Source organism: Fragaria vesca, linkage group LG5 (assembly GCF_000184155.1).
Source record: "Fragaria vesca subsp. vesca linkage group LG5, FraVesHawaii_1.0, whole genome shotgun sequence".
NCBI lineage: Eukaryota > Viridiplantae > Streptophyta > Magnoliopsida > Rosales > Rosaceae > Fragaria > Fragaria vesca.
The window spans coordinates 16,647,446-16,672,639 of NC_020495.1; the positions used below are offsets into that span (position 1 = coordinate 16,647,446).

Genomic DNA, 25,194 nt, shown 5'->3' on the forward strand with positions numbered 1-25,194 from the left:
GAGAGAGAGAGAGAGCATTTTCGTTCCTGAAAGTAGGTGTTTATGTCATTTTGTTGATATTTTGATAACATTTTTTAACAGGATTCTAAGAGCATCTCAGGTAGATTGATCATTGCACACTATTATCAAAATTTCGGATAGGATTTATGAATGTTACATGTTGTGTTGAGATCAGCTCTTTAGATTTTTAATTGGATTTTATGCATACCTAACGTTGTATTTTTAGCTTCAACCTTAACAAAATAAGTTGTTTCATATCCATATCCATAACTCACTATCTCGTTTGACTCTTCTCTAATTCTTTGTTTTGTTTGTAACTTTTTATTACATGGAGTCATACATTTGTATATTGATAAGACCATTCATTTAACAATGGATTCAAGCCGGTTTCCTTAGAGGAATTAAAGGCGACGTGAACATAAGGAAGATGATGAAAGATATGATGCGCAGAGGCAAAGAAATACATCGCAAGTTATGATGGAAGAACTACGAAATCAAACGCTACCGAGTAATTATTCGCTCTAACACACAGCTCACAATCTCACATCAATAAAGAGATAAAAATGACATTAACTTCAAAGCCAAGAGCCCAAGACTCCCCCAGCTACACTTGTGTTTTTTACCAAAAATTTGACTTCAAGGGGAGAGAGAGTCGCAGTCGATTTTCCAACTTTACCCTTTTGCAAACCTTTATATACTTGGGAGAGTGTGACCCAAAAACCCCAAAACAGAGTGAGCAATATGAGTCTGAGTATGGCATTATCTTCTTCTTGGCCTCCGACACTCCTTACAACCACCCAATCCTCCTCAACTCCCAGACTAGTCCCACTCACCTCCTTGAGCTTCCCTTCCAAACCCACCACCACTCCCACCATTGTTCCCGCGCTCTCCCACAAATGGAGAGCCAGAATCTCATTCTTCCCTGCATTTCTGAGCAAAGGCAAAGACGCCAAAACTCTCAAGGAGGAGCTTCTCGATGCCATTGCTTCACTCGATCGAGGCGCCGATGCCACTCCGGAGGACCAGCAAGCTGTTGATCAGGTGGGTTGTTGTTTACAATGCCCACAAGCCTGTTCTTGTGGGGTGAAGTTTGTTTCTAATATGTCATTTGCACGACATTAGTTTTCTGATGTCTGTATGTGCATCGTTTTATTTGGAATTTATCTCTAAATAGATTACACGCAAACTTGAAGCAGTTACTCCAGTAAAGGAACCACTCAAATCTGATCTACTGGATGGAAAATGGGAGCTTCTCTACACTACTTCCAAATCTATTCTCCAAACTGGGGTAAAGTGAATTTTTTTCCATATTGTTTGCTGTTGTCGTTCTGGCTTCTTGATTGTATTGAAGTTATCAACCCTTAAGGGTGTTTCTCGAAAATTCTGTTACATTTGAGAATTGAGATACATCGCAAATAATGTGACAAGAGTCCCATCTCTGTGGAGGAGTTCACATCTATAATGCACTCAGGCAATTGTTTCTTGATAATTTTTACTTGTAAAGATCTACTTGGTAATTAATTTAATTGGGATAAGGATATTTAATAGATAAAAAGGAAATGATCCTGAATTCCTGATAAGACTAGATAGTCTCAAAACTTCGCACTGCCACTTGAATCTTTTTCACAAACAGTGAGGTAGCAAACATGTTTAACATACTAGTTGTCTAAACCCTGATTTTCTTGTTCAATAGTTCACTGCAGAGTTCAGCTGGCAGCCCCTTTACCCATAAGGGAAAAGTAGCAAGCTAGCTAGTTACTTATATTCATGACCCCTACTTTGTTATCTATAAGATAAGATAAAATAGGATATTAGCAAAAGCCTGTATAGTGAGATTTCTTGAGAAGTTAACCAAGTTGATTGATTCAGCATATCTCCTAGGTGATAAGATCTGTCAAAAGACTCGTCCCTTTCAAAACTAAAAGAGTGAAGTAAGCACGTTTCACTTTCAGGATGGAATGCAACTATGTATATGTAGGATATTAGCAGGAGTAGAGTTCTAAGGTCCAACAGTTTAAGTAAGACTCATCCTAAACATTGAAAATTTTCATATATGTATGTACTGTATATATATATAGATCATGCAAACCCTTTTTTGCTGGGAAGCAATGGAGGTTCAACAGTGATTTGTTTACACTTTGACTTGACAGTGTTGATGTAAAGGGGAACCAGTTGAAACAGTCAAAAGACCAGAAGCCAATAAAAAAAAATTATGTATCCACATGTTTTGAGCTAGCGTTTCTCTAACAGAAAAATGCCATATTGGCTTTTCAATCCCTATATGTAGTTTCCAGTGTTGATTAGCTCCTCTGTATTGGATTCACTGATATGTAGTATCATGACAGAGACCCAAGTTTCTAAGATCGAGGGTAAATTACCAAGCCATCAATGTGGACACACTCAGGGCCCAAAATATGGAGTCATGGCCAACTTTCAATCAGGTCTGTTCATTTGCGTCATTTTCATGTTTAACTTCATTTTTAAGCTTTCATGAACCATAATTGTTGATGGAAGCATTAATCATGTGTTATATACCACTGTGTTAGTCTAACCAAATTGTACTTGAACTTTTGGACATTAGCACTCTACTGCTGCTAAACCATTCTTATTCCTCTTCAAAAACAAGGGTTACAACCAAATTCTTTGAAGAGGATTCACAATTTTGTACTGAAATCTATATTAAAGATAATTGCTTCTCCGTTGGTGATTCATCAGTCATGACTTTTATCATAGTTATGTGCTAGGGTGCAATATGTGGAAAATTTGGAGTTCTAGATCAGGGATTGAAGCTTTAGGTTTTCTGGAGCATATTGATTTCTCACCTAAGCTGCTAAACTTACTTTTTGGCTCTAATTAAAGAACGGACAATTGCCTTTGTGTCTTTGTTGTTTAAGTGTAATTTTACTTTGGTTGTCGATGCCAATGGTTGCATCAGATTAAGCATTTTATTGCTGTTCAACTTCCAGTGTGTATCTACATTAACTCATATAGATCAGTTACCATATAGGTAACTGAAACACAAAATCAGCTATAGAGTAAAGGAATGATAGCATGTGTGTGTTGTGTCCCTCCAGTTTTGATACTGCAGCTACAGTGTGTACCCTCCAGTTTTGGCATAGAATGGTTATCATTTGGTGCCTGTCCACTTGGTGTACAATGTTTAAAGTGTTTTCCTATAAAGGAAAAATAACTGGAGTATGAGTGGAATGTTGTTTTTAGCTTTTTATATACACGATAAGTTTGACCTACATTTCGCTGACATTTCATTTGAAATTTTTATCTCTCTCCTGTAGGTAACAGCTGATTTAACACCTTTGAATGCAAGAAAAGTGGCTGTAAAGTTCGACTATTTCAAGATTGCAGGCCTGGTAAGTTTGCTTTTGATATGTGGAATGATAAAAGATTCATTTGGTCCCATTGAAAGGTTGGTTGAACCATTGAACTACAAATAGAAATCCTTTAGTCCTTAGCAAAGCAGGAAGTGGTCGCATTGTCCCCTGAAACATGCTTCAGGTTTTCATATCCGTTTTATAATATAAAATATTGAGTTTCAGATGGAATCAAAGGTCCCTTAGGTGTAAAGTTGCCAATTATGCCATATGTATTGTGAAACCAGTCGTGCAAGATATGGCACAAGTAAAAAATGATGGCAGGATGAATAATATTGGACTAGCACCCCCTAAACATTTTAAATATCCTCCTTGCCCTGTCTAATTTTCCATAGAGTAGAGTCTTCGTTGGGGTTGAACATGTCTGATGTACAGACTTGGAAGCATCAAGTTGCTTTTATATTAATTTCTTCAATCATATAGAAACTAGTATAAGTGCCCTTTGTCAAGTAAGAACCATAGTCTGCCACCAACACTCATCCTAGTACAAGATGAATATGCTAGACAAAAAGGAGAATGCAAAAGAGACCTGTTTATTGAGTTTGTCTCGCGCATATATCCCTTAGTTTTGAAGGATGGAAAGTGGACGTCTATGCAACTTAAAATTTAAATGTGGGTTTTCTTTAATATTAAGGTTTGAGACTCTTATCTGAAGCAAAGATGAAGAATCTACTTTGTGAGATGGGAAAAAAGACTTGGATACAGTAAGATCTGCTATTTATCACTGCCCAGCATATGCAGCGCTGGACTGTTAAGATAAGATTCAGCTGTTGTACTACTTTAACTGGGATAAGATACAGCTGTTGTACTACCTTAACCTAAAGAAAATTTGGATCATGGATAAGTTCAGGATACAGAAACTATGTTGTACCCCTTTCAAAAGATGACATTAGAAAAGAACGAGCTAAATTGCCTTGTTGATAGCTGTTCTGATAGATCTTTGACTCTTTGTTCATCTATTTTGGTTGTATACATATAATAATCAGTTAGCTCTATTCTTGAGAAAAATGTAAATATCTTTTAGAGCTACGCTTAAGATTAACTTATGTCAACGTGATAAACAGATACCTGTTAAAGCACCTGACAGAGCCCGTGGTGAACTGGAAATTACATATTTGGATGAAGAATTGCGGTGAGTAATTCTAATTTCATTTGGATGAAAGATTGAGATTACCACAAGGGAAGTCTGCTCTCAAAATTAAGAGTGGACAGCTAAACTTGTTGATTACTCTCCTTTCTGAAAAAAATAATGCATGTTTTGCTTCAATAATACAAGAATGATGCCTGCAACTTTAGAGAAACAGCCCCCCAACAGTCTTAGATCATAGACAAGCTTGATAAAGTTTGGAGGTTGGATAGAGATCTTTTCCCCTTTTTAAAGATACAATACTGATGATCTTGTAGAAGGGTGATGTACACTGTTATGAGTTTTGTTACTAAATAATTTAATTTACGCTACCTTTTTTTGTAGAATTTCAGTCTGTATTTACTGACAACAAATTCTATTGTTGGCAGTGTCTCGAGAGGTGATAAAGGAAACCTGTTCATCTTGAAAATGGTTGATCCATCTTATCGAGTTCCTGTCTGATGCGTACAATCATATTGTTGAATGTGCAACAATCTGGTCAGCACCTTTCTCTTCAATTCATAACAATGGACTGAAGCATGCACGTTTTTGTATATCAGAATCTCTGATCATATATGGAGGTTTTGCCTCTGCCATATCCTTTTTTTCTTTTTTCTTTTCTTGTTTTGTTCTTTGTTTCTTTTCTTTTTGAAATATCATGTAAAAATTGCACAGTTTGATAGTTCGAGTTGTTATATATTTTCATGACGCACACTTTAGTAGGCACAGGTCTGAGGAAAGTATCACACGTCATGTCCTAAAGGTTGTATGTGCAAAACATGGAACAAATTATATATTTGTAAAGAAAAGGATTGACATTGTAATTTGTATTTCTCTTTTAACAAAATAATTGCTGGTTGGAAATCATTGGTCCATTCTGATGGTCCACCCTATTTTACTGAGACTACTGCAGTTGATGAGCATTGGTTTAATAAGTTCTTGCTTCTGATATTCAGAGTAATTGATTTCATCTACTTCGGTGTTTTTCAGTGTATAGGGTCTTGATCAAGGCTTTGATTTCTTTGGGATTCGCAGTATGGTTTGTCATGCTATATATATTGTAGTGTAAGAGTAAAGTAAACTAAAAATATATGAGCAGGAGGTCTGCATCGATATGACCATGAACGTACATGAAGGTAAAGAACTCACACAGGACTGGACAACATTGAAGCTAAATGTAAGATGTTCAGTTTTGTGTACGCCTAAATTAACGAGACCCAAGTCAGCAGCTTCTGTTCAATTGCTCACTTCCAATGCTAGATACAGTGCGTGATAAATTTGTGTCAACTTCATCTATTTTCAATTGGCTTTGATCCTAAGAAAAATGTGGAACTTGTCAGTTAGGGTATGGGAAAATGGCTTACGGATGCAAGCATTACAGAAGGAGATGCAAACAGAGTTCCGTGGTGCAACAAGATCTATCCATGTCGCCATTGTCACAACGTACGAGTCGACAAGCAGTCACGAGCTCATTAGCTACGTCGTTCAACAAGTCATTTCTTCAATTTGTGACACTGGAGCAACCAGCTGCTAAAGTTTGTAAAAATGTGGCGTATGTATGTAAAAATACTACTGTCACATTTACAAATTTTACGATGATGACATCACGAAACAACAGTTTCATTGTCACCAATGTGGGATCAGCCCAGACATGAGATTTTCAGACCTGAGTCGAACTCTCAAAGTTGGGCCTTTCAAATGTCGTCTAAATTCTTTAAAAAAATAAATTCTATGGAGTAAAGTTATAAACTCAAAATCTAACAACGAACAACATTTAATATCCAAATTTATTTAAGCTATATACCCTTATATTAAATATCTTACAGATGACTCTTCTTTTTTCGGTTATTTAGTCTTTTTATTGTACAATTTTCAAGTATTAATTCATAGTTTATTATATTATGTGTGTATAATTATGTCAATTTTATATTAAATATCATTGTTTTTCCTTTTCAATGAGTACAATGAGGGCTCACGTACAATGAGTATCTTTTTTTTAAAGTATAATGAGTACTAGCCTATGTTGCACGGAAACGGAAACGAGTTTCGATTTTCGATACACGGAAATGTCAAAATCAAAATATAGTCCAATACGAAACGTGAAGGAAACGTCAAAACTAAAATAAATATAATATTTATTATAATAAATATAATTAAAAAAATAACATCAACAACTAGTTTCTTAATAAAAAAAACATCAATCCAAATCTAAACAAGCATGCATAATCAAATTATAATACAAATAATAAAGAACTTCATCATATAATCAATCCAAATCCAAACTCAAACAAAGGTTTGAGAAGATCCATGTCAAATTAAAATACAAACAAGTTAAATAACAGTTGTTTTCAACTAATGACTTCATCAAGCTATAACAACATCATTCTCAATATTTTCCTCTTCAAACAAGACCGTCTCCAATTAAGGTTCATATCAAGTGAAAGATTGGCAATCTCAAGCCTTCCAACATTAGAGTCTTCCAATGAATTAAAGTCATCACTTCCAACATCCCACATATGAGTTGCACCTTTGTTATAAGTTGGGTTGTTGTAAGTTGGGCATTGCCTAGCTAAAAGGCGAAGATTGGTTTGCACAAATACCAAATCTTCCGCTCTTTGTGGTGCTAACTTGTTCCTCTTCAAAGAGTAAATGAAATTGTAAGTACTCCAATCCTTTCACAACATGAGGAAGAAGAAGGTTGACCTAGCACCTTAAAGGCTATGGCTTGGAGAATTGGTGCCGAAGATCCATGAACCACCCACCATCTTAGTGGCTCTAATATAAACATATCATTCATCACATCTCCACTTCCAAACCCTTGCGTACACATATATAGAAAAATTAGCATACTCTATGTTAGCATTTCTTCTATCGTCCTCATTGGCAAAGTATCGAAAAAAAATAATTTTTCCTTTCCCTTATAACATATAAATCCTTGTGAGAAGCAACCCGATGAGAATCTTCATCAAGCCATTCCGAACTATAGTACCTAAATATAAATATGCATAATTTCTATAAGATTTGCTAGAGATCAAATAATTATGAAATAAGCAAATTATAATGAAATTAATTAATTAGTAGTTGTAATGTTGTACTTACTTGGGATTTAAAGAATGTGTCAGGCTAGTTCTTAGGATGGTAAGTCTTAGTCTTACTAAGTAAGGTAATAAGTAAATAAAATAAAATATAAAGAAGACTCGTGATTAATGTGATGGTTGTTGGTGAGAGTGGTCCAATGATGTTGAAAGCTGTAAATTGTGGAGAATACAAGGATCATCAATTGATTGTCAACTTGCTTATTGATTCTATCAAGCAAGTTGGTTATGAAAATGCAGTGCAAGTGGTTACCGACAATGCTCATGTTTGTTCAAAAGCCGGTGCTTTGATAGCAATAGCAAGTAAGTATCCTACTATCTTTTGGGCTCCATGTATTGTTCATACTTTGAATCTTGCTCTCAAGAATATTTGCACACCTTCTCAAGCTTTGAACAATGTGGATGTGTATGATGCATGTTGTTGGATACAACCGGTTGTTGGATACAACCGGTTGTGGAGGATGTTATTATGTTTATTAAGAACTTCATTATGAATCATGGAATGAGATTAGTTATGTTCAGTGATCATTGTAATTTGAAGTTGCTTTCGGTTGCTCCCACAAGGTTTGCATCTATATTTATTATGCTCAAGAGGTGTAAGACAATCCAAAATGGTTTGCAACAAATGGTGATTAGTACAAAGTGAGATGATTACAGAGAAGATGATTATAGGAAGGCAGGTACGGTGAAAGAAATGTTGTTGGATGACTTTATGTGGGATAACATTAATTATATTCTTTCTTTTACCGAGCCTATCTATGAGATGATTTTAGGAAGGTGAACACGGATAAGCCTTGTCTTCATTTGGTGTATGAATGATGGGATAATATGATGGAGCAAATGAAGAAGGTTATTTATAGGAAAGAAATGAAACAATTTCATAAAGAATCTCCATTTTGGTGAGTCATACGTTTATCTACAAAGGTTTGCACAATGGTGATTGCCAAATGCCAAATCTCTCCTTTCTATTATCTTACTCTTGAAGGAGTACGTTTGTTCCTGGGCAGTGATCATACATGATATGTTAGGCGAGGCAAACGTAGTTACAAATTAATCTAAGTTGGTGGGGGAGGAGTTGTTTTCCTCTATCTTCATCCAACTTTCAGCAGTAAGATCTACAGGCTAACAAGGACCCTGAGTTACTCGTCAAAAAAAATAAACAAGGACCCTGAGTTTCTAAATTATAATTCTCGGTTCCAGGTCCTATATATCATGAGTTTTTACAAATGTAAGGTTGCTATGTGCAACATTTTTTCACTGAAATCACTAGCATAATCGATTTGATTTCCTTTTTCTTCAAGAGTAGAGTATATTCAACCCGAAGATTTGTGTAAGTTGGAGACTGGTAAAGTATATTCAACCCGTTGCCTTCCCTGCCAATATATGTTAAATCCTTTTCAGATCACTGAAAGAGAGTTCAGTAACGAACTGCGGGACGCAATGGCTGTTGAGTGCTACACGAAACTGGTAAATCGTAAGACATCTATGTTCAGTATTCCCCAAATTGTTGGAAGAATTCTCATAGAAGACAGACAAGATACAAACATCTGTTTCGGTTCTCATGTCCATACTCAATTTGCTTCCATCATTGTTCATGGCAAGAGCCTACAACAGTCGCTTGAACAAATGAATATCATGGGAGAACAGAAGAAGCACCCATCTAATATTCTAATTTAAGACAGGTGCCACAATACCGTTTCTTGAACTTCTTGTGCAAGTGATGATGTCTCAAACTCCTTCAGTAACCAACAAATATGATGTCCAATTATTTCATAACTAGTATGCAGAAGGTGGCATTTGCTACCTAAATGTTGTTTTTAGGAATCAAACAGAATTCAAGTACATATATAGGTTAAAAAGTGTACGATACTATGTACACGACCACTTCTCTTCAAACAGCACAAGCTTTGGGAACAAACTATCGCTATTCTGCAATGTTGTACAGAAGTAAGTTACTGAAGTAGTTGAGCTCAGAGGAAACAAAATTTGTTGTTTCAAGATGTATTCTTTCCCTACATATTATAAACTAAAGCACGATGATTAACCTATTCTGTGCAAGAAAAAACTCACCTCCTAGTTCAAATAAAGGATGTTACATGGTGCTTTTGACTTCTGCTCTGTAAATTCGACATTACACTTTGTGATGCTTGTACTTTTGCCTCAAATTGAAACTAGTGATATTCGGGTCAAATCCATTCAGCACCAGTGTCTTCACAGCCTCAACGCCTTGACCCAATGCTGCATCAATCTGTTAACATAAGCAGTGAGAAGTTGACGTTATTGGTCAAAGTTCAGTCATTGAAATGCACTGCAACATATGGGTGTACAAGATTTTCCTGAGACCAATGAAGTGATCAAGACAACTTCACAGCCAAATAGACTCTAGGTCAACTAATAACTAAAATTGAGCTTTGCCCTGTGACGGTCATTAAGGTATTGAGTTTTAAGGACAGTTCAATGTTCATACAAAACAACCTAAACAAAAGAGTTCCTCCTTATTGAAAGTGTAATGGCTAGTCCAGACGAGAGATCAGGCGACACAACAAACATAAACTGGAAACAAGAATTTCTTTTCTTTGTTTAATAAGAATGCTCCAAGTCAAGAGCAGCAACCTCAAAACTAGTTGGAACTATCATATACCTGATGTCTTTCTACTGTACTAAATTTTTGTAGAAGATACGCTTTCATGTCCATAGTTCCTGGTGGATTTCCAATACCTGCATACATATTATCAGTTTCTGATGCCCAATTAAAGCGAGCAAACTTAATTTCATGGAAATAGTAACTAAGAAACATACCTATACATAAGCGAGGAAAATCACGGCAGCCATCCAGATGGCCCACTACACTCTTCACACTATAACAAGGAGAAACCAAAATTACGGACTGCTTGAAATATGAGAGAAAGGGGATAAATTGGGCAAATTTTTCTTTTTGTAAAAAGTTGGGGCAACTTTTCACTCAAAATGCATAATAGAGTTAGCATAGATCTAAGCATTTCCCAGATCCTACAAGCATTACTGAATTGTTTTAGGTAAAAGGCCCAAAGCCTGAAGACTATAGAGGCAAAGTTGTACTAGAGAAGATATGAAGCAAGCAACACCAGGGGCTATTTTTTTCGTGTCAACGAACAAAGCTAAAAAACACGATTACAGAAACTGGGGGTTAGTTTGACCAAAGCAAAAGACATTAGCAGTTGAAAGAGGCAGTGAATGCTCCTAGCAGTTGACTAGAGCATGACTACTTTCTACTATCGCATCAGCAATGAAATTAGCTTCTCTGAAAACATGGTAGAGAGTAGTTTGAGCTACTTGAGATGGCATAACCAGATTAATCCTTCGAGGATATTTTTCCTTCCTTAATCATCCAAGTACAACTGTTTTTCTTTTCTTTCTTGTGTTCTAAATTCCCTTTCTCAGCATTTCATCTTTTTCATTGAATTGATTAAGACTAGTATGAGAAAACCTAGTAGCAAAGAATTAAAAACATATAAAAGTGATACAGAATCCAAAACATGGATGATAGAAATAGTATGACTTCAAATCTGGGTTCTTTAGGTTTTAAGACATTCTTCAGCAAATTCAAGATCATGAAAACTGTAAATAGTATTCATACATAGTTACATACCCATTGTGATAGCCATGCCCTGCTTTCGGCTGCAATCTTAGAACACCATTTGGTAGGCTCATCTCATCATAAACCTACAAGGTCATATCCCGGGTAACATATAATGTCATAATCAAGATGAAGATTGATTTAGTCTGAACGAAGATCAAGATAACAATAAACAATGCTTACCAATAAGATATGACGTAGAGGTACTTGATAATATGCTGCAAGTGGTCCAACCTTACGAACCAGAAATGAGAATAAGTGACAAAGAATCCATCTTAAGGTTTCTAGAATTCCAATTATGAATTAAATAAAAGGATAAATGCAATATTATTCAAAATAATTTTATCATCAACAAAAGAACAAGCGAAAACACTGATGATCACAATGTTATAAGGATGAATTTTAATCATCCAGAAAACATGACTATCCAAAATTAAGATAAGATTTCTATTTCTCAAGCATTTTTAGATTTTGCACTCGATGCCTTAGGTTTACTACAGGAACAGGTTAGACCTTAATAACTGGATGGTAAGTGATTGTGCTGTTCTTAAAACAGAACACTTTGAAGCCACTTCAGCAATATTTACATATCCCCCCAGGCATTAATGGTACAGCCCTTCAGCTGAATATCTTCTTTTTTTTTTCTTTTCCCTTTGGCTACCTAGAAATCCCCATAACCAGCTTCTTGGACCAGGCTTCCCCACACACAAAAATCCCCAGTGATAAGAATAATCAAACATATAAACAGTGCTATGAGCCTAATGAACACAAGAGCAAATAGAGACTAAGAGAACAAACCGCTTCCCCACTGTAACTCATGTAAGCTTGAGGCTTCACCACCAAAATTGGCACCTCTCCAATAGAACCTGTACTGATCACACAAAGAGATCTGAATGAACACCAACACATTTGAGAGTATGAAAATAAATAATTTCTAGGATGGCAGCAACCAAAATACTACTGATGACCGACCTATTCCAACCAATGCCTTTGATTGAATTGTATTCATCACAATCCCTTGTGTTTTGGAAATAGTATCTATCATCTCAAAACCAACCTGAGATGCAACAACCACACGAAAAAAGAGCTCAGTCTGTGCATATCCCATACTCGAAACCAAATAAGCAAATACATAAAACAAGCAAAATTACATTGTGCCGAGTTCCATGGTACTTATTTCCCGGGTTACCCAATCCAACAATCATCCAAGGAGTGTATTCCACTTTAAATCTATCCTCATTCTCCGGCAAGGGAGCTTGTACAGAAACACTTGCTGAAACTGAACACTTTGTCCGAAACCGAGTTCTACCCGGTCTTCGTGGATACGACACAGCATCAAACATTGACCTACATACACAAAAACCAACACAAATCATATAATACTTATGGAGAAATTGGCAGGTAACAAAAAAGCAGAGTAGGTTTCACTTACAGGGTACCAAGAGCTTCTTGGGCTCGAGGCAATGGCGGTGACAGCGAGCTCCAAATGGTGGGGAGACTAGTAGCAGAGGAAAAGAGAGAGACTGCTGCCATAGGTAGACTTCACCCACCACAATATAGCAACTAGTACAACAAGAGAGAGCTCTATACGGGTTCTTTATCAGAACCAAAGTCGACGCTTTCTGCAACAAATTGAAAGCTTTGCGATTGAGAATATATTGAAGGAGCTATGAAGAGCCAATTACAGGCATACATATTTTCCAGAGAGAGAAGTGACGAAAACAGGATTCGCTCACCTCGACGTGTCAAGTGAAGAAGATGGAGCGTGAGCCTGGAACAGCTACTGTGGGTTTAACGATGGGTGAGATTTTTTTGGGTTTTAGTTTGGCTGTGTCTAGAGGGATATTTTAGGAAGTCAGAGAATTACTTAAAATATCATTCGTAAATCCACTTAAAGAAATAAAAGGAAAAATACAAAAAACAAAAAAATCCCGAATTTTGAAGGTCATTTCAAATATATACCTCATCCGTAAAATCTTTAAAATAAATACCCGAGTTATTATTTATCTTACAAAATCTCAATTCTCTTAGGAATTTCATTAAATAAACCGATAACTGTTTATATGGCATGTTTGACTCTTCAATTGTCACTCATTGAACCCATTAGACAACACCTTTCAATTCTTATGGTTATCGTAAACCCGTAATTGTTGTCTTAATGCCTCTCGTCCATCTAAGAGAATCCTGAACATTCTTGATATGTTAGGAGACCTCTATATTTTCCTCAAATCGTTTTCTTCTAAGCAAAGTGAAATAGCAAAAAAATTGACGTATTGTAATGAATATAGCCTCAATGGTTCCTAGACCCTTCCATTTATTAGAACTGGTCTCTTGGAATCTGCTTCATGCTTGCCAATTTGCTTTCCCAATTCGCTCGTCCATCTAATAAAATTAACGTTTAAATTTGACAGAATCTTAGCAAATGAGCACGACTAATGAAAATTAGAAAATTCAGGAGGTAAATTTTTAAAATTGAGAGAACTTGAATGAAATTAACCCTAAACCTCAAGGGGTTAAAATGAATTTAATTCTTATTCCACAAACATACTTCATATTTGGCCTAATTTAACTCTAAACCTCAAACAGTGTGTTTGGATGTGGGTGAATTCGCGGGAATTTAATCAAAAATAAGGAATTCCCAATTTCTTAGGACCGTTATCCTCGTTTGGATTCTCATCCTGTGGAATTAACAATTTCCACAGGAAAATAATCGTGAAATTTAAGAGTTTAAATTCTCGACTTTAAGGACCAGTTTGGGGTTGCAGTTTCAGGCTTATAATCACGTTTTTTTAACATTTGAGATGGAAGTTGTGTTTGGTAAGAAGACAAAAACCAGTGTTTTAAAAAAGTTGCGGTAATATATCTGTAATTTTTAGAAGCAGCTGAGGAGATGCTTTCTCAAAACACATATTTATCACCGCATGCCGAGTGATGCAGAGCTTTAATGAAACTTACAAAATTCCAAGGCTATCCTCACTATTTATGCAAAAATACTTCTGTTTGTTCGATCCCTTGTCTGGTAAAGCCCTTTTGGTTTCCTTTCTTCTTTGATAATTGCCTGGGTTTCTTCGGTTTTTTTTCTTCCCCTCTGTTTTTGCTTCATTGATTCTTCAATTCTTATCTACTCATAAACCATTTTCCCTTAATATATCCATCATCAATGAACTACAACCGTCTGAAACTAATTAGCAATCACCCTCCTTCATTGTCCTCTTCTTTGATAATTGTCAAATATTTTCTTAATTCCTCAGTTTTATTGTTTTTCTTTTGGGCATCTACGCTGGATTGCTGGTTAGGATTGATTCTAGTTCTGAACTTGTCAGTTTTGATCATTTCCCAGACATAATCTACCGCCGATCTTAATTGTTTTCACGAAGGGTTCTTAATTCTTACCATTGTATTTAAGCAATGAATACTTGAATAGTAATGATTTGGTCTAATTTGGGCTTGTTTAGATATTGAAGTTCTTTGGGACATTTCTCTACCAAGTATCGGTTGCTGTAAATTCACATATTAGTTTAAGGTCATTTTTGTAAATATAATCGACCGTCATTATTTTACACTGACTTACCAAACACATTTGATACCATTTTTAATCTCACAACAGTTTTATAAAATTAATTTACCAAACATCAAATCAATTTATTTGACTGCTGATTTTTCTCACAACTGTTTTATTTTACCACAGATTATTCATACCACAATACCAAACTAAGCCTAATTTCTCACAAAATAAGTGTCTTTTGTCAATTCTTTTAACTGATGTTAGTTTGAATACAAATTCTTGTCATTTTAAAACTCTACATCATGAAATCTAAACAATGAAATTCTCAATTAATGAAATTTTAATTCATGAAATTGTAATTCTCATGATTTTGAAATTTCTATGGAAATTGAAATTACTTCATCTAAACGCAACGTAAGAGAATGATCATCTCTTCAACATCACACCAAAAAACCAAGGTATGAATCTTTCTCATAAAGAAATTAGAGAATATAAACTTTACCTACTTGAAGTTTGAGTTATGCCCATAAATCTTTATCCATCGCATTTGAATATGTAGTAAAAGTAGTCTTGTTATCTTTGTTTTGTCTTGGTTCGTTAATACAAACCACACAAAAATACTATTGATTTTAGCATTGCAAATCGGTTTATGAAGAACTGCGATGAGAATGAGATTTAAAGCAGTCCAAGCCTTCAAGGTCCACGTCTGCTTATTTGGGGTTTGGGTCGTCGCGATTCTAAGAGCAATTGCACCATGACCAATTTGCTAATTTCAGCATTTCTTAATGCACCAGGGCAATATTGCATGACTGATTTGTAGGTCCCGTGTCAATAGTAAATGTCTAGGCAACTAGGTTGCTAAAAATTGTCCAACGATTTACCCGGGCAATTTGTGTGGAGCCCACACACACATGGCTTCTTTATACAACTGAAAGTCTGAAACTTAATTATAGTTGTAGATTGAAATCTAACGATTCTAATTAAAAACAAATGATCATTAGTAATGCGAATAGTGGATAAGTTGGCAAGTTGCTTTCAATCGGTGCATTGACTAAAAGAGTGGCAATTACTAATTTTAGATGAATAGCGACTTAGCAGTACCAATTTAATTGACAAATCAACAATTGCCCTTGCCCAACGGGTGCAGTTGCTCTAATTTAAGTCACTCCTTACCTATGCTCTTTATTGTGAGAAGGAGGAACTCCAGCAAATTAATCTGTTTAATACATTTTTGTCGTGGTAGATAAAATTCAATTTGGTGTTGTCTAAAATATTTTTGTTGATGAGTTTGGTTGATATGAATTGAAATGGTCAAAATACCACATAGGCAATTAACGATTGTTTAATGGAATGGCTAACCGAGTTCAAATCTTGTAAGATTAGTAGTAGCTCAGGTTTTTATTTAAAGATTTTATAGATGAGGTACTTGTGTGAAATTATCTCTAAAGTTTGAGAATTTTTTGTTATTTTCCATGAAGAAGAAAAAAAATTAAAAACAATCAAAGAAGTTTTTTTTTTTGAATAATATTATTAATCATTCTCATTAATTAGTAGAGATTACATTGTAAATAATTCCACCGCCTTGTGGGCAGATAAGAACAAGCGATAAGCACATGTAGTATATATCCTCATTACATCAATTCATGCTCACTTATTAAAACGAGCCTATAACCAAAATAATTAATAGATTATAGGCCCAAGTCTAAAGAAACTCACATTTTCTCTTTGCCCTTAACAATAGGGCAAGGAGGTGCAGGCACGTAAGAAAAATTGAGCGGCGGAGCCGGGCTCATATTGTTTTTGCTGACGCGGTTTTTTGTTCTTGCTTCCAATCGGACGCCTAAGCTTTCTCTTTCTTTTATAGGTCATTGGACCTTCCACCGGGACCTCCACAAGTTCACCAAGGTGAAGAGGAAAATTTTCAAAGTCCGGTCTAAACACCTCAGTCATTTGACCGGTTGAACAATCAAAGAAGTTGGCGACAAACAAAAGAATTGTTCACATTTTTCTTCTATTAATCAATCACTCTTAAGCATATGTCAATTTATTTTTCCCTCACAAAAATAATAATAAAACAAATAGCCATGAGCATTGGATATTATGAATAATTTTTTTATTTTTTTAACAAGTCAACACTTTTATTGATCAGACGTGAGTACATATAATGAATCATCCAAATAGGGCTGACAAAAGAACCATTACCTTAGTACAATCATTATTTTCTAGCAATTGAGCTCCATCCAAAAAAGCCCTACCAATCCCCATGAAAATTAAACGGCATAGGAAGTGGGGGCTGATCGACAACATCTTTACCCAACAAAGGGAGAGAGGTCGCTGACCACCCCATCCATTAGGACAAAATAAAAAGAAAGTTAAAAATTACAAAAATTAAAAGTCCAGCTTAGCTAAAAGATTTTTGGGACCATCTTAAAAACTCTAGTAGAAGTGCTAAAGCTACTCACCAACTTGAGCACCCCTTCACATCTGCCGCCGCTTGTTGGAAGCTAGCCCAAAACAGCATCAGCCGCTACCACTGATTCCCTAAATACCGCAGAATACCACAATATCAGCACCAAGTCAACCAGATCCACGTAGAGATGTAGACCAAACTAGGTCTCTTCATATTCCGCAGCGTTGAAGCTTTCATCGAGCTCCTCGCTGGACCTAACATCGCCCCAAGAGCAATCCAATCCTGAGCCGCTCTGTACAGTCCCCAATCTCTTTCACGAGCCACCAACCCCCCATTGGCGGCCAACAAATAGCCTTTCACCAAAGGAACCACAATCTAAGAAACAAACGCTCCCAAAAATAGGCCATGAGCATCTCAGAATACTCCACTGAAACCAGCAATTCGATGATCAATGAAAGAACAATCTGTGTTCACTTTTATCCAACTAACATCACCTCTGTTACGGGCGTCAAGCTACAAAGTGAGAACGTTTAACTACTTGGTGTGTTTGTATGTAGCATGCTCACACTCGCTCTTTAGGCTGATTAAGTTATTCTCTGTCATGATGGTCGTTGAGATTAGAATGCGACTAAAATGATTTTGTAAGTATGTTGGTTTTATACTCTAAGAAATTAATTAGTCTTAGAGAACTTGGGAAAGAAAAGGCTTTTGTATTATGGTTGATTGTATAATTATATTGCACATTGAAAGTTTAAACTTGGCATTTTTGTTCTTTATTTTTAGTACTAAATTGTACCGAATTATATCAAAACAGATCAATATAAGATCGGTTTGGTAACAAAACTGAAATTTAGAGTACCAAATCGTTACCGATAAAAATATGATACTGGTATATCAGTTTGAGCAATATACCGACCCGTCCCAACCGGATTAGGCCAACTAAACACTAGCATGGATCCCGGCAAGCCCAGCGCCGCCAAATCGCTGCCGTTTGAAGTCGCTTTCCTTGGCGGCAAAGGCAACATACGGTAAGGAGAACGCAATCTAACAGAATAACCAACACAAAAGAAAGAGACAAAAAAAAATAAAAAAATAAAAAAATAAAACAACAAATAAAAAAATTGGTTTTGCAAAGAGCAGGTGAAAACCATGATCTTTCTCAGAAAACTAACCGGAGCCTCTTCAGCCTCCACTTCACCACCACACATGGCTCCCTACACCTCTCTCCTCCGCCCTCAACCTCACCCCTTCTCTCTCCCCAACCCTAACCTTAACCCTAACCCTAACCTCGTCACCAGGCACACCTTACTCCCTCTCCGCACTGTCAAGCTCAAGACCTCTCTCCCTCACTCCTCCACCGACCCCGACACCAATGGAACAGCGTCGTCAGCTCCGCCTCCACTTCCTCCTCCGGCAACGGCGACGAAGAAGTCGTTTGCGGTTGCGACGGGGGAGTTGTTCCTGGGCCTGGCGTCGAGGATCATCAAGCGGCGGAATGGAGCCCCGGAAAGTGAGACGGCGGCGGCCTCCGTTGCTATGTTTGAGAGCTCCGGGAAGTTCTCCGATGAGAGAATCGGGAAGGTGATGGAGGATGAGATTCAGCCGGGGGTGGTTTGGGAGCAGCGCGTGAAGGATGTGGAGGCGGAGAAAGAGAGGCGCGTGATTACCAGTCCCGGCTTTAGTTTTTCTGCGGCGGGGCTTCTTTTCCCTTATCATTTAGGTGCTGCTCAGTTCTTGATTGAGAATGGCTATATCAAGGTTCTTCAGTTTTCGCCCCATTATGTTTTCGTTTTCTCTATGAATGTTGCTCAATTTGAGTAATCTGTTTGTATTCTCTATACAGTCATTTTGATTCGGTATTCTTTTCGAGTTGTGAGCATGATTCGCTAGTTGGTGTAGTGTTAGTTCTTAGATTCTCATGTTACTCTAGAATTTAATTCGCATTTCGCATTGGAAAACTGTTGCAAGTGTCTGGAATTCAGTTTACATGGAAACACTGGTGCAAATGACTGTCAAAGAAGATATCAAATGTGCCTCTAAGATAGTTTTGGTACTAATTCCTAACTTCCCTTCAATCAGAGGACCAAGAAGTGGATTCGAAGTTTAGTACATAATAAAGTTACTTTTTTTTAAAAAGAGCTTCACTTTCTGATACTGTGCTTCTTTTTCAACTCTTAATTGACAATCGTGGGTTCGTCTGTGTACTAAAAGAGAGAGAATGAAGTTATTGGTTTTTTATTTATAATGTCAGTCTTCTATCTTTGTGGTTATATATTGGAAAAGTGTTTGTCTTGCTTTTGCTTGCTAAGTTCAAGTTTCTCAGTGCTCAGATGTGCAGTGATTTTCTTGGGCTCTTGGAGTGATTCCTTAGTAGCACATGAAAACTCACTAACTGTGTTATTGACACATAAATTATTCATGATGTTCAGTTTTCTCTCTCTTTGAAAATATTCTATTTCGCGAATTTGTTTTTGTTTCCTGTTTCGCTCTTGTGGAATGTTGTCATTATCTTTGGTGTCTCTGTCTCAATTAACAAGTAGAATGTTTGTCCTTGTACAGGAAACCACTCCATTAGCTGGTTCATCAGCAGGTGCCATTGTCTGTGCTGTGATTGCTTCCGGAGCAAGCATGGAAGAGGCCTTACAAGCTACTAAAATTCTGGCTGAAGATTGCCGGAATAGAGGGACAGCTTTCCGACTTGGGGTAGGTTCCTACTCTCTAGCTGAAGTGAATAATAATGTATTTACTTCAGGCATCATAGTCTCATTCAAGTACTTTTTAACTTTTTGGGTGATTTAAAATACACATGTCAAGATTTCATGTAAGGAGTCAGCTAATTATGTACCTAGGATACAGCTATTTATAATTTAAGCTACAGTCAATCTTTGTTTGATAATCTTCATAGTTCATTGCTTTCAGTTGTTTGCATTCTTATTCGAATTAGGAATTTAGTATACATTTTTAATGTCATTGCCATTATGAAGTTATATAGAATGCCATTAAAATCCTTTAAAATAAAAAAGAAAGGCATTAAAATTGACGTCCCTGTAAATTGTACATATTTTATATCTCACCACTGTTGCATTATATATACACGTATGACTTTAGATTTGTCCTCCATTATGCCATTAAAATCCTTTCAAACATGACAGTCAACCAGTGTTATGCCACTTGTAGCCAACTATCTGATCCTTTAATCTGCTATAACCTTATGCAGTGTTTGTTTCCACACTGACTAAGTTTTGTTGGGATTGTAAAACTGCAAAATTGAGATCAATGGTCTGTTCTGGTTTCAGTTCCAGTTAGGGTTGTTGTCTAATCAAGTGTCTACTGGTTGACGTTGTTGTTAGTCTTAGAATGAGTTCATTTATACAGTTTGAACTTGTGTTCAAAAAATCTTTGTCTAAAGTACGAGCAAAATGTTTGCAAATATCTTCTCTTCCCATCAAGTCTTGGTCTAGATGAAATGGACCAAAATAAGGAAACATATGCATAGAGGAAATGTTGAAAATAGATTTCTTTTTTCCTTGTTTAGGGTTATCCCCGGAGCCTGGAGGGATATAAAACATTGTTGCCCTATACTGGTGCATTTGTACACCGATACACATAGGATTGTAGGGCCTATTATAGTTTAATCCCTCATTCTCTCGTCTTTCCCTCCTTTTCTATTCATTTTCTACCTAAAACTTTTTTCTCTGCTTCTCTCTCATTTTTTTCCTTCTATTTCTTTTTCATTCTTGTTCATTATTTTGCTGTCCTGCAACACTGAAATTGGGCAATTGTATCTGTGCAGGCTGTTCTTCGAGATGTTCTCGAAAAGTTTTTGCCCGAGGATGCTCATATTCGGTCTAATGGGAGGGTCAGAGGTAAGCGGTACTCTTGCCCCCTAAACAAAAAGAATGATTTCTAATTGAGATTTTAAATGTTTTCTCTAGAGTAGAATAAATACTCTATGGAACAAGTATAATTTGCTTTAGGGTAGGATCTGTCCCTTGTCACGCAGTTCTGATAAATGTAGATATTCTTCAGCTGCGGATGACTACTGTTGCTGAAAGTTTATTCATGAAATTTGCTGCATTTATATTTTCTTGCTAGATCCAAGTGATAACTATCAAACTATTTCAAATAATTGGATAAATAAAAACATCTTCAACAACCGAAGAAAATACAACAATATTGTTCAGCATGAACCTGGACTGAGCTACTTACAAACTATTATCCGTTCTTGCACTACTTAGATAACAAGCCCTTGTTTTTCCATGGTCCAGTGCTTATAATTTACCACATATGGTGTAAGAGGTGTCCCGAGTCTAGTATGGTGCTGCTACTATATACAGTAATGTTTAAGGTCTTTGAAGGTCATTGCCTTGACATTCTTTATAACATATAGTTACCATATGTTTTTTCCCCTTAAATCTATTTATTGCCATGTGTTTTTTTCCCCTTAAATCTGAAAATAGATATGTTTTCTTGTTATTTAGTGTTACATGGTTGTCAATTGTCTCTGTTCAAAGATGTTGTAAAAATGTCTGGAAGGAAAGCAGAATATATGTTACTTTATCTACTGAATCAATATCATCTTCTAAAAGTGGAATTTGATCCATGTCCCTGCATCTTGATCGAATGGTTTCTGTGTGCAGTTTCTTTATGACTTTTATTTTATATTTTATATTTTATAATATTTTTAATTTTTGCGGCAGTTGCTGTAACACAGCTCCTATGGAGACCAAGAGGTTTATTGGTGGATCAGTTTGACTCCAAGGAAGATCTCATTAATGCAGTTTTCACTTCTTCCTTTATTCCAGGGTAATTATTGTATATATCATTTTAGCTTTGCAGTAATTTTGCTGCTGTATTGCTTAGTGTATACGAATGTATGAAGGATAATAAACTGCATTATAGATATCTTGCACCAAGACCAGCAACAATGTTCCGGAATCGTCTCTGTATTGACGGGGGATTGACTTTATTTATGCCACCAACATCTGCGGCAAAGACGGTAAGAAACATAACATTTTTTTTCTTTTGAACATGAAATTTGATACAATGCAAGGCCTTATACAGCTCTTTTTTGTGATTCATTGATTGACATGGTTGATAATTCATGCTTTAACGAGTTCTTGTTCAGACAACTGATTTTATAAGTGATACTGCCATCCATCCTAGGGGAACTGTTCTACATAGTTCGTTTACATCTTCATGGCTGGATGACAGAAAATTGTTATTTAAAATCCATTTTGATGTGGTGTTATTCGTTGGAATGTGTGCTGCATAAAAATTTGATGCAGGAGAAGATTTTTGGGCTGCTGTCTTGCTGATATAGGAGTGAAACCTTATACAAAAAAGACAGGGAAAACTAGAATTTAGACAATTAGGCCAGAGACCCAAGATAAACTTTATAATTTGAAATTTTTGAATAATAAGGATAGAAGATGTGTTCATAGACCACTTTCAAGAGGCTATTTTAATTAGGTTTACACCAGCTCGATATTGTGGCACTGGAATCCTACCCTTGCAAAATTTTGATAAATCACTTGACTAAGGAGTATTTATAGTCGACAAACTGTCACAAGTAAATAGCTAAGACCATAAAAGCATCCAGCTGAGTGGCTTGCATGCCAAAATCACAATTTTACATTGTCACTTGATGTTCCGGTTTTGCAGATTCGTGTTTGTGCTTTCCCAGCTAGTCGATTAGGTTTACAAGGAATTGGGATCAGTCCAGACTGTAATCCTGATGATAGGGCAAGCCCTCGAGAGGTAAATTTGAACTTGTACATTTGAATGGTCAACTTTCCTTTTTGAGGAATAAAGATGAACCATTATTTTCCACTTTGCAGCTTTTTAATTGGGCACTTGAGCCAGCAGAAGATGATATGCTTGACCGGCTGTTTTCGCTTGGATATAAAGATGCGGCTGTATGGGCCAAGTCCAACCCAGTTGAACAAATAGTCGAAGATGATAGTTCCTTGATTGGTAGTGGCTTAGCTCAGTAAGCAGCATCATTAGCTTATCCCTGCTGGCCTTGAAAATGCATAATATTCATGGTTAATGCGAACTATAGAGAATCATGTTATGTCATTTTCAAATTCCACAGAGATCAATATGATGTTTCATAGAATATTGATAGTACAGTGTTTGAACAATGTTATATAGTATTGCAATTGTATAGCAGGTTTGTACAATTTGTTGTGAGAAATAGATGCCATTAACTGAAAGTGTCTTCTATCAGTTTTGTTTTTAGAAACCTTCTGACAGAGAAGAGCTAGGTGAGCCCAGTGACTGGAGAACTAAGGTTTGTTGTGGTTGTGGTCTTTATACGAGAATTTTGGTTGACTTGTCCTTTGACCAAAAGATGAAAAGATAATAATTCTTGTCTAACTTTATATGCCACTTTAGGATCCAATGAATTACTTATTTAGAGGTAAAGTGTACAGCGGAGAGAATTTGAGTGATCATCCTAAAAAAAAGAGAATTTGAGTGATTGCAAAGTTGAGTTGTTAGATTTTGCTAGCTGGTATATGTATGAATTATCATACAGGCATGGTGCTTTCGAATCCAAATTTGATTATATTGAATGTGCAATATGAATACTAAAGAGAAATTTTATTAACACATTCCTAATTACTAGATACATATCTCATTCTTAATACACAATCTATTGACTTTATTATTTTAACATTTTACTAGATACACATACCCAACCTTCCGACAATACCCTTATTTAAAATACATCACTTATTCACTAAATACACAATCTATTCATTAAATACACATACTTTTCTAGATCTGCAATTCAATTTATTAAAAAAAGGAAAAAGAAAAAAAGAGGAGTATATATAGCATCATCCCAAGTTCTAGTTTGGTGTTCAGTTTGAACGACCTAGCATGCGTGAACAGTTTAATCTAAATTTCAAACTTCAATTTGAACTATCGATATTAAAACCTTGATAATTTAATATTTGATAAATTAATAACCTCGATTAAATAATATTTTTTGTCAGCCCCGAAATAAAGAATTAGCAAAATTGATGTCGATAAATTAACAATCTCGATTAAATAATATTTTTTGCCGGTCCCGACGTTATTAATTTATAGATGTCTAAATTATAAGGCTTGGTATCTTCACATACGTTGTTCTCGTATAGAAGAAGAAAAATTTTAAGTCGATATTTTATTTCAACAAGTTTTCTTTACTTTTGATATGAATGTCTCTTTTGGTAATTTTACATACCCACAAACTCTTATATAATTTGTATAAAAAAAATAGATGTGTATCTAGCATTTAAGGATGTATTAATAAAAATTCTCAATACTAAAACTTGATTTATTTAAAAAATAAAAATAAAAAATAAATAAACTATCCTGTGTGAATGTAGGGAGCGAGTGATGGAATCTGGGCTTGAAAACGATTCAATCACTCTTCAACTACCTCCTGCTAGCTGCACGATAGAAAGTATAATATCATTTGAAGGGATTAGTGTATTAGACAATAATTAAGCCACAACCATTTATACTGCAGGCATGGTAGTCTTAATTTCTTCATTCTATCGTCTGTGTTCTTTTCTTCTTTTCTTTCATCTGTGTTCTTCTTTGGTCTTCTATTGTTCTTCCTCTGTTTTCTTTGTTTTTGATCGGCCATCTTCTATTTCTTTTTCTTTTAATCGTACAAACTAGCTTTTGGTTTCTAGATTTTAATCTGATTTTTTTTATTTGATTTGTTATGAAATTAGGTAATACCACGTCACTTGCCCTCAATTAGTTATTTGTTGACATCATATTTAAAATTAATCTTGACCGTTCATTGTTTTAAAATCTAATAACTAATAAACGGTGTCAAAATTTGTGTCAAATTTGATGTCCCTTGAACCAGACCTATATATATACAGGAAAAGTTTTGGTGCGGATTTCTATTTTTGCACCAACTTTTCGATCGAATTTTCCCATCTCCACCATCTAGTATCTAGATAATATTGTGTAGATCATCTCTGCAAAATTTCAGCTAATTTGGTAATCGTTAAGGCCCTTAAACTCGAAAAACAAATGGTACGGA

At 35.9% G+C, this 25,194-nt stretch overlaps 3 protein-coding genes across 3 annotated transcripts; 2 read left to right on the plus strand and 1 right to left on the minus strand.

Annotated features, from left to right (window-relative positions):
- The first annotated feature begins 753 nt into the window (after positions 1 to 753).
- Positions 754 to 5,234, plus strand: LOC101292610 (probable plastid-lipid-associated protein 4, chloroplastic-like). The gene is made up of 6 exons (XM_004301473.1): positions 754 to 1,041; positions 1,175 to 1,288; positions 2,346 to 2,441; positions 3,294 to 3,368; positions 4,454 to 4,521; positions 4,905 to 5,234. The coding sequence occupies exons 1-6, from the start codon at positions 754 to 756 to the stop codon at positions 4,975 to 4,977; spliced, it is 714 nt and encodes a 237-aa protein (XP_004301521.1). The 3' UTR covers positions 4,978 to 5,234.
- A 4,100-nt stretch (positions 5,235 to 9,334) lies between these two features.
- LOC101291828 (chloroplastic group IIB intron splicing facilitator CRS2-B, chloroplastic-like) lies at positions 9,335 to 12,893 on the minus strand. Its single transcript, XM_004299909.1, has 10 exons — positions 12,659 to 12,893; positions 12,378 to 12,573; positions 12,199 to 12,283; positions 12,025 to 12,092; positions 11,410 to 11,460; positions 11,239 to 11,312; positions 10,410 to 10,468; positions 10,252 to 10,328; positions 9,681 to 9,858; positions 9,335 to 9,539 (listed from the first exon to the last, which is right to left on the minus strand). Exons 1-9 carry the CDS (start codon positions 12,757 to 12,759, stop codon positions 9,742 to 9,744), a joined length of 828 nt encoding a protein of 275 aa, XP_004299957.1. The 5' UTR covers positions 12,760 to 12,893; the 3' UTR covers positions 9,335 to 9,539; positions 9,681 to 9,741.
- A 5,427-nt stretch (positions 12,894 to 18,320) lies between these two features.
- On the plus strand, positions 18,321 to 23,284 carry LOC101292123 (uncharacterized protein C05D11.7-like). Its single transcript, XM_004299910.1, has 7 exons — positions 18,321 to 18,899; positions 19,701 to 19,844; positions 20,935 to 21,007; positions 21,842 to 21,947; positions 22,044 to 22,140; positions 22,806 to 22,901; positions 22,982 to 23,284. Exons 1-7 carry the CDS (start codon positions 18,348 to 18,350, stop codon positions 23,135 to 23,137), a joined length of 1,224 nt encoding a protein of 407 aa, XP_004299958.1. The 5' UTR covers positions 18,321 to 18,347; the 3' UTR covers positions 23,138 to 23,284.
- Positions 23,285 to 25,194: the final 1,910 nt, after the last annotated feature.